Raw genomic sequence first — 17,658 nt, 5'->3', positions numbered from 1 at the left:
ATTATACATGTAACACACAGGCATGAATTATACATGTAGCATACACAAGCATGAATTATACATGTATTATACGGAGGCATGAATTATATATGTAGTATACACAGGCATGAATTATGCATGTACGATACCCATCATTTAATTATACATGTAGCATATACAGGCATCAATTATAGATGCAGCATACGTAGGCATAAAATATGTATGTAGGATACGCAGGCATGAAGTATACATTTAGGTAACGCAGGCATGAATTATACATGTAGCATACAGAGGCATGAATTATATATGTATTGTACACAAGCATGAATTATACATGTAGTATACACAGGCATGAATTATACATTAGCATACACAGGCATGAATTATACATGTAGGATACACAAGCATGAATTATACATGTAGTATACACAGGCATGAATGGTGCATGTAGGATACGCAGGCATTTAATTAAACATGTAGGATACAAAGCCATGAATTATACATGTAGCATACACAGGCATGAATTATACATGTATTGTACACAAGCATGAATTATACATGTGGTATACACAGGCATGAATTATGCATGTAGGATACGCAGGCATTTAATTATACATGTAGCATACACAGGCATGAATTATACATGTAGTATGCACAGGCATGAATTATACATGTAGTATACACAAGCATGAATTATACATGTATTATACGGAGGCATGAATTATACATGTAGCATACACAGGCATGAATTATGCATGTACGATACCCATCATTTAATTATACATGTAGCATACACAGGCATGAATTATACATGTAGTATACACAGGCATGAATTATACATGTAGCATACACAGGCATGAATTATACATGTAGTATACACAGGCATGAATTATACATGTAGCATACACAGGCATGAATTATACATGTAGTATACACCAGCATGAATTATACATGTAGCATACACAGGCATGAATTATACATGTAGTATACACCAGCATGAATTATACGTGTAGCATACACAGGCATGAATTATACATGTAGTATACACCAGCATGAATTATACGTGTAGCATACACAGGCATGAATTATACATGTAGTATACACCAGCATGAATTATACATGTAGCATACACAGGCATGAATTATACATGTAGTATACACCAGCATGAATTATACATGTAGCATACACAGGCATGAATTATACATGTAGTATACACCAGCATGAATTATACGTGTAGCATACACCAGCATGAATTATACATGTAGCATACACCAGCATGAATTATACATGTAGCATACACAGGCATGAATTATACATGTAGTATACACCAGCATGAATTATACATGTAGCATACACAGGCATGAATTATACATGTAGTATACACCAGCATGAATTATACATGTAGCATACACAGGCATGAATTATACATGTAGTATACACCAGCATGAATTATACATGTAGCATACACAGGCATGAATTATACATGTAGTATACACCAGCATGAATTATACATGTAGCATACACAGGCATGAATTATACATGTAGTATACACAGGCATGAATTATACATGTAGCATACACAGGCATGAATTATACATGTAGTATACACCAGCATGAATTATACGTGTAGCATACACCAGCATGAATTATACATGTAGCATACACCAGCATGAATTATACATGTAGCATACACAGGCATGAATTATACATGTAGTATACACCAGCATGAATTATACATGTAGCATACACAGGCATGAATTATACATGTAGTATACACCAGCATGAATTATACATGTAGCATACACAGGCATGAATTATACATGTAGTATACACCAGCATGAATTATACATGTAGCATACACAGGCATGAATTATACATGTAGTATACACCAGCATGAATTATACATGTAGCATACACAGGCATGAATTATACATGTAGCATACACAGGCATGAATTATACATGTAGTATACACCAGCATGAATTATACATGTAGCATACACAGGCATGAATTATACATGTAGCATACACAGGCATGAATTATACATGTAGTATACACCAGCATGAATTATACATGTAGCATACACAGGCATGAATTATACATGTAGTATACACCAGCATGAATTATGCATGTAGTATACACAGGCATGAATTATCCGTGTAGCATACACCAGCTTGAATTATACATATAGTAATATTATTCCCAACTTCCCAACCTTACGGAGGGCATGTAGTGTCTATCATGTCTAAGTGTCTCGGAAACGTTTGAAACATCAAGACCATCTTCCCTCTTTCTTTATGAATATTTCCATGTCATAGACTGAAGTACAAAAATGTTGTCTATTGTAGAATAATTTTGACTGAAACCAGCCTGATATTCACAAATTATATTATTTAAATAGCACCACATTTTCATCTTTTGTTGATCTAAATAATAATGGGAGTCAGTACGGGATATTTCACCCGCAGTAATTATCGGGGTTGTTCTTGTCACCAGGTTTTAACATAGGGCAAAAATACCCTTACCCCAGATAGGAGGGACAGGACAGTGAAACTTATTAACTGCTTTAGAAATTCATGGGCAATTCCACTGGATCAGGGGTTTCACTATTTGGCAAAAAGAGACTGGGTGTAGGTATTTCTTGGAAAAATCGTTAGTTTAAAGAAAGAAATATGTTGGTACTAGGTTATAAATTTTTACGTAAATATTGTTTTGTGTTTTGAGGAGTATTATCATGTGTTGAACGGAAGTAATGATGGAGAACCTTACATGCAGTCAACAACACTGCAACGGTAATACGTAAAGCACATAAACTGGCCACAGTTACCTATTCTACAATCTATGTCATGGATATCAAAAGTGCAACATAATTCAGATTTCGGAGGAGAATCTACCCCACCTTTATGACAACAACACTTGTCTTTTCGTGTCAAAGCTATTCTGAATGCTAGTCTTATCAGTAAATGTTTGCTGACACATCAGATGGAACTTATTTGTGCTTTTTAAAGCTGCCATAACTTTCACAGATAAGGGTTTTGTTATGCCATTTAGTCCTTTCCATATTGCAACACATTCACTCACTTTCTCCGAGTTATATTCGTAAATGGATGTAAATAATAGATGTTATTAGTAGTAATGTGACATAAACATTCCACGGCGATGGCCGAGGCCATGTTGTAGTACCGCACGAATAGCTGCTTCCTATATTCTGAATGGTTAAAATTACATTGCAACCGTGGCGATTCACACCTTTAGAATTTTCCATTCTGAGGCTTCTAAATAATATTGTGCAAGTATTTTTACAAGAAAGGTGTTTAATAGCCGTTATAAATAAGAAACTTAATTATAACACCCTACCTTTGTATTCCCGAAATATGTTGAAGCACTTTGACATAATTTTGTTGTTTTTTAATTACACAGCCCAAGTGCAAGATGCGAGTTCAAATCCTCACTCAGCGTTTTAAACGTTTGTGACTAAATGTTACTTAAAGTGGCATAACTAACAAAAACACACTAGTAAACAAGGTTTATTGAAGACGATACACCTACCTGACTCTGAACCCAAGAAATGTTGCTCCACTGCATTTACAATCAAAGTTAGAAAGCCTGAGTTTCCCTTGCTGCACTCAACATTGACTGAGCCCGAATCAAACAGCATCTCACCTTCTCTGCATATAACGGCAGGTAGACAGTATTGATTGGATGTTTAATCGATTGCATGTTTGATTCTGACAGGTTGTTATTGGGAGTGTTTAGGTGTATGTAGATGACAATTGACTCAATATGTTAATTGTTCATGTATCAATTGTTTCAACAGCGATTATGAAACGGTGTCAGATGGATGCAAAGGGAAAATGACCTTTTATTCAGAGTAAGGATGCATGTCACTTTTATAAAAATACTTGCCATTGCCAATGCAAGCATGTCTATGCTTGATATTAACAAACAGAACAGCAGGATTGTGAGAGTTATTCGTCTTTGGTCCAGGAATGGTAGGGTTTTTGAAACAAGCAAACGAGCCAACAAAGTAATAGATAGATAGATAGATATTGGCGTTTCGAATCAAAATGGGTCAAAAACAGATAAGTACATAAAGACTACACCACAGTAAAACTTTGAGCTATTCCTTACGGAATCATGAGAGACACTAGTGCCAGAATACATGTATATCCATCTTATAATCTATGAACATTAGAAATTCCAACAAAGAGGGTACAGTTTACATGAAGAATATGTATACAAAATGCAGTAGGCTTTCTTAAGAATGCTAAGGCATGTTTTGGCGGATAGCCGATTTAAAAAGAAAAGACATCTAAAAAACTTGTACATTAAGACAAAAGTCGAATCACTAATTAACATACAAAGAACAATGCAATAAAATATGACATTCATCTCCAATAAAGTCCTGAGTAAATTCTTTCAGATAGTGGACAACCAACATAACGATAAGTTTCGATTCGTAGCGGTGTCACCCAAAATCTTAACAATCTAGACTAAGACATTTTCTGATAGAGCGGACTCATAAGGTCCGGTAGAATAGGCCTTAAGCAACTAATGCTTGCCATAAAAGTCGTAAGAGGTGACTAAAGTAATCGGGTGGTCAGCCCAGCGGACTTAGTTGACAGATGTCATCGGTTCCCAATTGCGCAGATCAATGCTCTTCCTGTCGATCACTGGATTATCTGGTCCAGACTCGATTATTTACAGACCGCCGCCATGTGGTTGGAATAATGTTGAGTGCGGCGTAAAACTAAACTCACTCACTCTAACAGAACGAGACATATTACAAATAGCATAGAATTCACTGCCAATATCCATCTTAAAAGTACCGTACACGCGTCACGTATTACCTCGGCTGTTCAGACATGTCGACAATCAACTGATAAGGTTGCACCCCCTCCACATAATTGACCCAACCAGTTGTGACACGGCCACGCAATGCGTCAGTGTTCTCTTGATCAGGTCAAGCTGAACAAGCTGTACATGTCTCATTTCTCATGTCAATTGTCTAATACTTCCGTGACGTTATTTTCATCAGGAGTTTCTTCTACCTGTCATAACTGACTCCAGCTCGCCTTATCTTTCGCCAAAAGTCGAAATTGTTGGCTCCGCACATTTCCTCAAGCTCTTGTAGTGTACGTCTGGTGTGGCCACGCTTAGCATGACTGTCAAACAGTTTCTACTTAGCCACATTTACACTAACCGCCAAAAGAAATGACGGCGATGTTCGCCTGGCGTTATGATGGTTTGACGTCCACTTCTTGGTCTGTCTAAGGTGACCCCAGTCTCTCTGTATCGCTGAATAAGTCTTATAGCCGTGATACGGTTGCATCCAGGGAGTTGGCAACAGCAGTGTACGTCGGCCCCCATCTTCACCATCCCGCTGGCCCTTTCTCCCTCTTCATCTGTTAATCGTGGCATATTTCTCGTAGTTATGGATCATATCATGCGCATAGTCTCTCATCATACCCTAACTTCATTCACTCACTCACTCACTCACTCACTCTCACAGTTGTCAGGTAATTATAAGTATGTAGTTTAGTGGGTGGTAAAGGTCCAGATACGTAAGCCATGGTCAAGCAACAGAAGGGAGCTAACACTAGTTACACTGTCACAAGCAGATTAGCGGGTTAGGGCATATCACACGAAACTGTGTGAAAGAGTCGATTCAGATGGACACACACAGTAATCAACTACTGACAGCCATATTGTTGACATGTATGCATAGTCGCTATCACTTTCATTTCCTTCCGTTTACCATACAGTAATTTCCATTGATGGGAAAATCGGTAAAAACCTCCTCATTGAGAATTAATCACTTTATCCAGGTCAGTTCTGTCAGGTATATCATCAATACCTTCCGCTGCTAAGTCTGCTCAACCTGCTATTATAATCACCACAAATGGAAGAGATGCCTGGCTGAAGACATTGATGAAGTAGGAGCGTCTGGAATAGTTATATTCCGACTGGAGTTTTCAGAAGGTAGATAGCACATACAAGCTGAAATACTACAGCCTGTGACATTTTTTGACTCGGTTTAAGCCATAAAATGCCATTGTATGAGTTGTCCAAAATATTATCGAACGTCAACGATGCTACGTCCACGTTCTCGTTGACCGCCTCTTACAAGAATAACTTGCTGTTGTTGCAATCGTTATGGAATGCATTGTGCTAAGTATGAAGGCCTGTTAGGAGGCTACATTATTTAAACTCTATGCAGTCGCTGTTGCTGTTAGCATGGTTTCAGTTGCTATCTGTATGGTCAGCATTACACACTGAGCAGAAATGGAAACGCGTTTTGTTGTAAAAGACACTACAGCAATGCCGGCCGATTCAGTTACGTTCAATATGCATGTTACATGTCTCCATCACTTCTGTCACTTGACCTCTGAGGGCCCGAACAAGGTCAGTTAACAGTGTACTTTAAGAGTTCTAATCCTGTCAAGATACATTTGCAAGGTTTCAATATCTCCAGTCGTTACTTGGCAGGACTATATGTAACTGGTCGCAACCAAATGAAAGTCTTAATGTGAGTTCTATTTCGTCAATATGAAATTTACAATGATGAATTAGCGTTCGAAAAAAAGAAGAGCTGTAAATAGCTTGAAACGTTGGATCACGTACAGTATACCTGCTTGTCAAAAATACACACATTCACAAATTATCGCAACACCTCATATGTTTCAAAGAACCAATGTGTTACCATTAACCACAACAAAGGAACCTCGATTTAAGTTACTATCTACATAAAGTGACTATTCTAATATCGAAACAATGTAGTTTCTTCAGCGCAGCAAACATGGCAACAGATTGGCTCATTCTGTAGTGCTGATATCTATGGTCTTATGACGTCATCATCAAGATTCTGGCATGCACTCATAAAAAATGGATAAGTGTAAAAAAGCGGACACAATGTCAATATCTGAATAACTTCCGTCCGCTGCAACAGCATCCTTGACTCTTCACATTATGGAATGTATTGCAGTCCGTTCCCGGGCTTGTTTCGATGCATCAAGACGTTTTACTGGAGGATCTCGCTTGGCGTATTCTGCGATCCATAATTCAGACGTAAAGTTTGACGTCGAGTCACCGCGTTTCATTATGGGGGGCTTGTTTCAAGTCAAGATGTACGTGAAGATCACTCTGACTCATTCTGCGACCGATGATGTCCCATAACGAGCTGCAAGGTGTTGATATCCCAAGTCATTGTCTCACGACGTAAGAAATCACAAATGGTTGTGATGTCAGCAATGTACCTAATTTAATCACAAGGTCATGTTTACAGCCATGCACCCCATGCCATCAATGAGCACCCCACCAAACGGCACTTGCTCTAAGACTCTGTTCAGTGTTTCAAACACGAACTTATGAAATCGAATTTCATCCTAGCAGTAACTCTTCCGTATGACTTGAAATTCCAGCCACTTTACAACAAATTATAGTTCTGATTTAATACATGTCAGCAAAGGACAGTAAATAGAAAGGTATGTATCACAGTTAAGTTATAAAACAAACTATGTGCATATTAAAACAACTCATTATTCATCAGATTATTTAGATTACATTGCGACCAAAGTAACAACACCTTACCGTGGACTAAAGGAGCTTCTTCCTGAATGATTTACCGGCAGGTTTTACTGAATGACTTTGGTCACCAGTGGTTGTGTGAAGTGCTAACCAATACTGAAAAAGCCCCCCACCAAAATGCTATCTAGGAATGCAAACACAATATCATTTGATATATTACGTGACACTGTCAAGGAATTTGCTCACAATGAATTTTATCTTACCTCACACATAAATATCCTTTTCTGTTATTTCCAGTGTACCCCACTGACAAGCGCGGTACATTTCAATGTACCCCCGCTGCCAATGGCAACTGATTCGGTACTTCGTGGTACCCTCGATGTGTGTTTATATACCCTGAGCCCGAACGGCAGGGGGTACATTGAAATATATCGGATCCTTCAGGCTCAGGGAACATAAACAAACATCGAAGGTTTGTCAAAATAAATTGGAATGCGAGACAAATCCTTTCGTAGACATCCCTAGATTTTGCAGACGACACCAGAAAAACAGACTAAGAGTTATCTCACTTCCATCGATATGCATTCGCAAAATATCGATAATTTCCGCGCATCATGCATGATTCAATGTTATTCGATATAAAGAAGTACCACTACGAAGTTGCGAATGAGTTGCCACTGGCAGCGAAGTACACTGAAAATAATAGAAGAGCGATGAGTCAGTCAGAAAACGACATTTATGTGTGAGGCAAGATAATAACAGATATCCCTTGCGAGAGAAAAATGTCGGTTTCATTTTCTTGTTTGTGTGTTTGCTTCTCAAATATGATCTCAGATTGGTAAATGTATGCCAAACGAGCCGAACTTCGGATATCTCAGTGTGTTAACGTAGATCACTTTTACTTCGACAAAGCGATGTTAGGCTGAATGCTTATGAGTATGGAATACACTCAAAGCTTATCTCCGCTTGGAACTACACATTGAAAGCGTTTGACGTTTTCTCCATCTTCCCATTGCTCGTATCATCCTGTCCACATCTCCACACACGATGACCGCAGTGACCAGTAGGATGATGGCAAGTCCTGAACTGCCTATAGCTCTGGCCGAAACACGATCATCACTGGCTGAAATCTTGGACCTTCTGTAGGAGGAGAGATTCTTTCGGTCCAACAGATAGCCGCTAACGTCGACTGCAATCGACATCAGGCGGAGCATGCACGCGCAAAAACAGTGGTGCTCAATTGGCGTACTTGAACCCAAGGAAACTGAAACCAACAGAAATAAACACATCTACTTTCTGATTATTTGGCTGTTGCACTATGTTTGATCCCCTTCGCCCACAGGTCGGTTGCTTGGGTATTTGACGCCGAGCTGAACAATATTCAAACTATATGCCGCCTTTCTGTTAACAATCGACTCTGGACCAGACAATCCAGTGACTGACATGGATTGTAAAGTCGTAGTGTTATATTTGCTTTGTGAAACGCTGCTCTATGTCGCCGCCTATGGCAAACATGGAGAGCTGAAGACTTCTAAGGCCGATTTTCATGCTCACAGGAACTTCAACCTGCCAACTCCTGATGCAAATGGAAGTCAAGAGCTTTGAATCACGAGAATCAATGTTTATTGTCTGAGGGAGTACTTTGGGTGAAATTGAAGATTAATAAATTGGAATAATACAATGGATTCTTACCAGTACTTAACGCCACGCTAGATGGATCCAGATCCAATCTGGAAACCTGTGTGCTTGACTCCGGATCGCTGACAATAGTCGGTGATGGCAGCGTGGTGATTTGTGACATGGTCATCGCTGACGTTTCCGAGGTTACAACGTTTGATGCAGAGGCTGTTTTGGACGTTGTGCTGTCATTGCTAGACGTCAAATGATCAATACTAAAGTGCAAATTATGTGATGAACTGTTTCCGAAACCAGCGAATGAGGATGACGAATTAAGACTGATAGGAGAAAACGCACGTGAGGTTATTGTAGATGCCAGATGTGCTTCTATAGATTCAGTCTCAAAGAAGGATGACTTTATTGAACTGGAAGTCATTGAAATAGCGACTGAGTGCATGTGACTCGTGGATGTAAAATGTGATTTTATAGAAGCTTCAGTCTCCATGACGAATGTCTCAGGAGATGTCACTGAACTGGACATCAATGCGTTCTCCTCGGGAACTATATACTCGGATGTAAATACACTTTCGTCAACAGGACCACCGTTACTGAAACTTACATATGAAGAATGTATGCCCACTGACTGAGTGCTGGTTAAGACAGATAGTTGAATATCCTTAGTTGTGCCTGGATATGTAGGTGATGCTGTGATCGGTTCTGACGACTTCATTGATGTCGATGATGTGGTCTCAAAGCACGTGGTTATTGGCTCATTGTCCTTGTTTGTTGGAACCGATACGGCAGCCGAAATGTAATCACCTGAAAGTTATTTCATTGTTTATAAAACAAAAAGTCTTTTTACATACATACTCCATGCTAAAATAATTAATCGCTTAAGAAGTTCAAGTATATTTATGATGCTGATATTTTACAAAGATGTGGATTACATAAAGTTTGGAGTATCAGTGAAAAATCCTAATTATTTGAGCGCTAGGGCCTTGCTAAACGTTCGTGTATTCTGTCTAAAGGACGGAAGTTTATATGTAACAGTGCGAAGCAGAAAATCGAGTGACTGATATCATTACCAACGTTGTTTTCGGGTGATGCCTTGTTGTCCGCCAAGTCACCTAGTCTGGCCACCAGATCAAACAAGTCGAGCCTTATGAACAGCACAAGTTTTTGAACCAATTCTACACCAAAATCAATTCAAACCCTACATTATAAGGTACATCTGGATCTTCCCATGTATATGTACCTTGAATACACCGCTTCACGAGAACTGTTATACCTGACGATGACGTCATTTCCGGATTGTCGTTTACGTACACCTGTTGTCTGTCGTAGATCCTGCAGGGATCGCCGGATGTGGTTTCATTGTCGTAGACTACAGCAACACACTGTACAAGTCCGGTGTAATTGAGACATGTGCGCTGACAGTCATCAATGCTCACATTAATGGAGGAGGCAGATGTAAGAGCAGCAACGTCCTGATCATCAAATCTTTCAAAGGTACATTCTTCTGATAAACCCATAAAAGGAAAACAATTATTAGATGCGATAGGCGATGAGTCATATATATGTTATTCGAATGAAGCGCGAGACATTGCAAATTTACGCCGCTTTTAGCAATAGTCCAGCAATATCACGGCGACCGACATCAGTAATGGGCTCTATGCATAGCACCCGTATGGGGAATTGAACACGTTTCTTCGACGTGATGAGCCAACGCTTTAACGGCTAGACTACTCAAAGACATCAGAATGGATCTGCTTTCATTATCCCGTTTCAGAACAGATCATATACCTTGATAGTGAGGATGATTTAATTCTCTACGTGTGTTATTGTTCCTATGCAAACTCGCCTTTTACCATTGGGCTTTTATTTGCGCTACCAAAGCTATCATTAATTCTTAATAACCGTCCTACTTGGAGTTACGAACAATAATTCTAGTGCCTTCAGCCTTTTGCTTTTTGACATATGTTACAAGAAAATAAGAATTGATCTGGCAACATGAAATACCTGCAATATGAAAGTGAATGGTCTGAGACAAAATAATGCTATTTCAAATCTTTCTTAGATCCACCTTACATTTTGATTTATGCCAAATACATGTGTTAAGTTACATTGACCAAAGCCCATCGGACATTTTGCTGGAACTCGACACGAGTTAAAGAAACTTCCTACCTGTAAACTCTTGACAAACCACTTGACGGTTACTACTACAGGGATATGTGCGGGCCTTGTTATTAGCTAAATGTATCCGTACGCACTTCTCGGTGTCTGGTAGATTTGGCTCCTTTTTATCCCAAGGCGCCCAGGCTCCAAAGGGCTCACAGTCGTGCCACTCCAAGTTGAACACTGTAGGGTCTGTGAGAACACGTTGGTGAAGACCAGTCCATATATCTTCGGTTCTGTAACATTCACGTTACTGATCGATTAAGAAAAAGGCATGCTGATTTGCATGCGACATGTAACATGCATGTCACAACACAACATGTCACAAACAGGTCACAAAAGAGCATGTCACACATATGTCACAACAGAACATGTGAACGCATGTCACAAGAGAGCAGGTCACACACGTCACAACAGAGCATGCACACACGTGGCACAATAATATATATATGCGCGCACGTGTGTGTGTGTGTGTGTGTGTGTGTGTGTGTGTGTGTGTGTGTGTGTGTGTGTGTGTGTGTGTGTGTGTGTGTGTGTGTGTGTGTGTGTGTGTGTGTGTGTGTGTGTGTGTGTGTGTGTGTGCATAGTTCACCAATGACGGACAGGTGGCCTAATTATCAAGCAGAAGTACTACATATGGTCATTCGGTGTGCTTTTTTTTTATGAAAGTCAAGGGGGATAAGCAAGCCACGACAAACTTCTACTCAGCTCCTATAGCGAATTTAACGGCTGATGGCAGATGAATATCAGCAAAGGAGACGGACGGATTCTCTAATTGTCAAGCGAAACGAAAGGGGGAAAAGCAAGCCAGGAGAACGTTTGACGATGTTCTCTTGAGTCTTGGGATTTCCTAAGCTTTCTCCTTAACTAACGATTTTATGAGTGTTTCGCAAAACTCTCGCTTTAGGATCCCTTAAATTTACAATAAAAATACGTCAATATTTGTAGCCAGTGAAGCTTTTTATTCCAGCATCGTAAAGTTGCTGTGTGTTTAAACTGGCTCCTGGCGCATTAAAACATTATGTTCTACGTCTGTGATTGGCACTCCAGAAGCTGAGGAGATGAAGATTGAGGACATGGTTTTTTTAATGGATACAGTGGAAGCTGTCTAAACCGGCACTCAGGGACTGAGGAAATAATCCGGGCTGAAAAAGTAATAATGGACTTAGAGCTGATGGTAGATGTACAAGCCATTAATGGAGGCTGAGAGTTTATGCCGGTGATGACAACTTGCCGGACTGGACAGATGTCGGTTTTGACAGCTTCCAATGTATACACCTTTTTTATTCTGTGGATAGGGATATGGGTGAGCTGAGGGTATATGTTAGAATGTTTTAATCCTAGACAGACTATGTTTTCATGGACTGCTTCACTCAGTTTTGTCCATACAAACGCTAAAGGTTGTTCAGTATGACACATTATCATCCAAAACTGTGTTCCACTGGAGATATTGCTTGCGTGAGATATCGTTTTGGCAGTGGGTTTTGTTGTTGCTCTGACGTCATCAGTTACATGACCCACAATGCTATGACGCCAAACAACCTGATGACGTCACAATGCTATGACATCGCGGTACTGCAAGTCGAATGGTTGAACAGAAATGTACATTTTTCATTGAAAACTAACGAAGAGTGCTTTTTGATGATAAACGGAATCTCACCCTCATGTCCTCTGAGATCAAACATAACAACACTCGTTCATAAAAGTAAATAATTTATATATTATGTAACTTTATCAACTCGTGGTGATGTATTTGATATCAAAAGACACTCGGGTGAGATTCTCTATAAACAAGGTTAACCTACCAGAATTTTGAAAGGAGCATTTTATGTTATGGCTTAACTTTCCTACAGTCTCCAACGCCTGAAGAGATGGTGTAAATCCAGCTAGGGTCCATGTAGGCAGCAAAGGTACTGCAAGTTCCCACGGTCCCTGGTATAGTGATCTACCTTCGGTTGCAGTGATCTCTAGTTCGTTCTTAATTGCATTGTCCTTATTTGAAATCCGATTTAGAAATAGATGCTAGTTTTAGTGTGTGCGTGCGTGTATGTGTGTGTGTGTGTGTGTGTTTGTATGTGTGTCTGTATGAAGGAGAGAGCCCCCTCATGGTGGTATATTACGTACAGATGTCCATTGGCCTCCCAGATGTTCTTCCACGATATGAAGTTATCAAACTTGGCCTCGGTATCTAACTTCAGCATCTGCTGACCATTCGCTTCACAAACAGCACGAGCCTCGTTCCAGGGTTTCGTGGTGCCGTAAAGCGTGTACTTTATTGGGACTGTGGGGGTCGATGTCGCAATATCTGAAACATCATTGACAAGTGGGTTTTTTTCAGTCACAATCAGATTCTCGTTTTAACAAATCCAGGAGACCACAACATGTTACTCCTATCGTCACAATAGTTATGGCACAGCCGGCGTTGTACAATCGACTCTGGTTTTAGCATACATTTCTTCGAAATGGAAAGGGTTCAGTCTCTATGACGTACATGTCGACGGCTGTATGGCGTAATCGGTCTTTGGGTTCTTGAACGACACTATCATTGAAGGAAATAATCGGTTTGCATAGCTGCCTGTTGTATAGGGACTCAAATAGCCAAAAATGACGTCATCGAACACCTGTGTGACCTACTTTTATAGACGGCAAGGACCTTGGAGAACATTTCGTTGGTGACCTCATTTTCACCGGGGGATGGGGGGAGGGGGGAGGGGCGCTATGACCTTGAACTGTCCTCACGGTCATGTGTGTGTTCCTAGACCACGAGCATAGCAGTCGAGAGACATGATGGAATACAGTTAAATCAGGTGGTTGCGTCCCTTTTCCATTTAAACTGCTTTATAACCCTTTCATTTCAGATCATGCATCACTTTCATCCCTGATCAGTTGATTTGTAAGTGCATTAGTAACACCATGAATACACAAAAACTGTAATGCCTCTTGAACAAAGACAGCGTTGCTAAAGGTATGAAAATGAAAGTGCTTGCTACCAACCAGTTACCACGAACCATATCCATATGTCCCAAAGGATACAGTTTGACTGACCAAGTCTCTCATCGACGTGGACATCACTGGATAGATATTTGGATGCAAGATTCGAAACACATAGAACTGTTTGAGAGTCTGGGAAAAAGGTCTGATTATTATCGAAGGACATTCCACACATTTCTACAAATGAATGGTGCGTCTTTCCAACACAATACACGGATACTTTAAAGTAAAGACAGTAACACCTTTGGACTGTATGCTTTGTTCTATGTGATATTGAAAACATTCACATAATGATATCGTTTTACTTTCCAACCAAGATTATACGATATGTTAGTGTATAGATATGTGTTTTCATTATGTGTCACTTATAGTGGTCCTCCTCCTTAAGATACATCACATCAAACTGAGATAAATGTGCACACCGTGGATATCTATAAGGGGCCACGAGGTCAATCTAGCTTCATTTAACCTTAGACCCCTGACAGTGACACTTCGTCTGCAGTCTGAGAGTGAAGAAGAAATGACCCTGTCTGGATGACCTTACAAATGGACCAAACATTACTATTTGCAACGCAAGGGCTATCCCAAATCCTTTACTAACGTGGATGATTTTGTCATCTATTACGAGAAGCAAGGAGTCAAGATGGACCTACCCTCTTCTCCAGACACCTTTGCTCTCACATCTTCCAACCCAACGATCAACAGTCTAAAACCAAGCTAAAGGGAGAAAGTGTCGTCCGCAGCGAAAACGCAACGGGAAGCAGTGTCAGCAAAGCGAATGAAAACAGACTTTTCGATAGAGACAAAAGGCTAAATGTGTCATTTATACTCGGACCACAATGCAGTCAACAACATGTCCCGTATGCTATCAGGCATACTCCAGGACAGACAATATGTTGACACACAGAAGGCAGAAACATCAACAACCCTCTCCTCTTCCACCTCCTCAGCTGCCGTATAATGAATTTATGTGATGTCAGATAAATATCTGCAAATGAGCCGAATCTACTGTCTAATTGTCAAATAGAAGTAACAGACACGAAAGAGGAAAAAGCAAGCCAGGAGGACGTTTGACGAAGTTCTCATGGGTCTGGGGATCTTCTAACTTTTCTCCTTAACTAACGATTTTATGGGTGTTTCACCAAACTCTCTCTTTACGATCTCTTAAACACACAATGAAAATACGTCAGTACATGTGCATATGTAGCCAGTGAATTTTTATTCGGTTTTGTCTACTTATTACAGCAGCGTAAGGATGCTATGTGTTTAGGCTGGTTCCTGTCTGGCCGTGTTCCAACATCACGTTCTACTTCCTTCATTGGTAATCTTGAAGTTGAGGAGATGAAAAGTGAGGACAAAGTTTATGGATATACATCTTTAACGGGGATTCTAATATCGTTGTCAAGTAAGTGGCATGTGAGAAGTAATGTTGATGATATATAAACATGACATTTGTATACAATGGGGAATGGGGCGAAAATGAGGTTTGTTTGGACAATAGATCAGGTTTATAACATAGATGGTACAAAGGATTAAGGAAGTTGAGAGGAAGCCAGTTAAAAGGATGTACATAAGTAGTATACAAAAGAGATTCAGGATGTTGATTTGCAGCCAGATGGGAAAGGTGCATTTGTACATAGATTGTTTACATACGGGATTTAAAAGGCCCTTGGGAAACCAGTAGTGGTGTGATTTTATGCAAGGATAATGTACAGTGGTTAGGTAAAGTTACAGGAAATCAATAGAGCATAAGTGTTGATAGGGCCTGAGGATAAAATATCCTTTCTCTCTGTTGATAGCAGATGTTCTTGAGCTTCAAGACGTTTCCAGGTTTTGAAGTCAGAATGGTTTCAAATACATCAAAGAAGGTTTGTGTTTGTATAAATGAGATCTAACATGTGCACAACCGTATTTTTTTATTGTACCTTGTATAAACTCATACTGTTCAGATTGTCAAGTATCTGTATGTTCTTTATGTCTTAAGACCCGTGAAGGTCCAGGGTAGAATAGGCCTTCAAATCATGCTTGTCGTAAAAGGCGACTTTCCTTGTCGTATGAGGCTCGCTGACTTGGTTGAACATGTCATCGGTTCCCAATTGTGCAGATCGATGCTGATGCTGTTGATCACTGGATTGCCTTGTCCAGACTCGATTATTTATATACCGTCGTCATATAGCTGGAATATTGCTGAGTGCGGCGTAAAACTAACCCCACTCATTCTATGTCTTAACATGTGATCTATGAGAATAAACGTCTTGGTGGTGAGCCAGCTGATGTGCATCAGTTTTCGGTTTCAGATGGAAGATTTCCGAAGTGATTGTTAATGGTTACTTTGTATGCTTTAGGTAAATGATGGGACAAGAGGGGGCCAATGAAATCACCTTCGAAACTGAATGAGAAGGTGTTATAGAGACAGTAGATAGGGTGATCCGAACTCCCTATACTTTAATGTCGCTCTGTTGAACACGCTCCTGGGTATTCATCCAATAGCATACACGTCTAATACAGCGGGTAAACGAGGATAAATGTAATGGCAAACAAGGATAAGTTGAGCATCGATCTGACAATTGATCCGTATATGAGTGCCGCCCACTGGTGCTTGCCATTGCGAGCAAAGGGGCCCCAGGTTGTTCGCGACCAAGCGTTCGCTGACCATGTGAGAGTCTTATGAGCAAGGCGTGTGCAGCTACGAACGGAATTCATCGTCATGCACTGCATGAGCACTAGCCTTCATCTGCTCTCCTTTTCACAAACCAGATGGGTTTGCTCATTGCTGTCCTGTAGACGAGATTTCTGCTCCAGTCCAACGTATGTGCGACATTTAGACCGGATACTTGTGGCATTCAATTACCTCGATGTGTCTGGAACTTACCAATGAACGCTGCCAGGACGAACATCGCTATCTCCTCGAATCTACGCATGCTAAAATTGCACGTTGAAATAGCAGACTGTAAGCTTGTAGGCATCTGTCAGGTGTACCTGTGGGAGGAAATTAGTTGTAAATTGAAATAAAGATAATCAATATCTATCAATAAGAACGATTAATTATAGAGTAACAGAGTTTACGTTAACGTCGTTTTGACGTCAGTCATCTCAGCCATATAGACAGACAACTATGAAACCGGCGTGAAAAAAACTTATTAATTTACAAAATGAAAAGAAAACACTCAGCCTAAACCTGTAGCATATATCAACTTCAAGAACTTTTTGGGGACAATTTACTTAATTTACTTAAGCTTGATATCCATTTTGATATGTACTGAGAGACAATATCTATTTGAACTGAATTCAATACGGGTTTCAACTTAACATATGGGGATGGGGACAGGGGTGTTATTAATTTTAAAATACCACCAGGGATTTGATTGTGT

General features: G+C 40.0%; 1 protein-coding gene across 1 annotated transcript; it reads right to left on the bottom strand.

The window, feature by feature from the left end:
• Window positions 1–8,460: 8,460 nt before the first annotated feature.
• LOC137264949 (uncharacterized) lies at window positions 8,461–17,208 on the bottom strand. Its single transcript, XM_067800297.1, has 7 exons — window positions 17,160–17,208; window positions 13,421–13,601; window positions 11,306–11,532; window positions 10,377–10,640; window positions 9,656–9,940; window positions 9,197–9,568; window positions 8,461–8,693 (listed from the first exon to the last, which is right to left on the bottom strand). Exons 1-7 carry the CDS (start codon window positions 17,206–17,208, stop codon window positions 8,461–8,463), a joined length of 1,611 nt encoding a protein of 536 aa, XP_067656398.1.
• Window positions 17,209–17,658: the final 450 nt, after the last annotated feature.

The sequence above is a fragment of the Haliotis asinina genome, chromosome 15, assembly GCF_037392515.1.
Source record: "Haliotis asinina isolate JCU_RB_2024 chromosome 15, JCU_Hal_asi_v2, whole genome shotgun sequence".
In the NCBI taxonomy this organism is placed as follows: domain Eukaryota; kingdom Metazoa; phylum Mollusca; class Gastropoda; order Lepetellida; family Haliotidae; genus Haliotis; species Haliotis asinina.
Note: the sequence above shows the minus strand (reverse complement) of the source record. Positions and strands in the feature narration are given on the sequence as shown.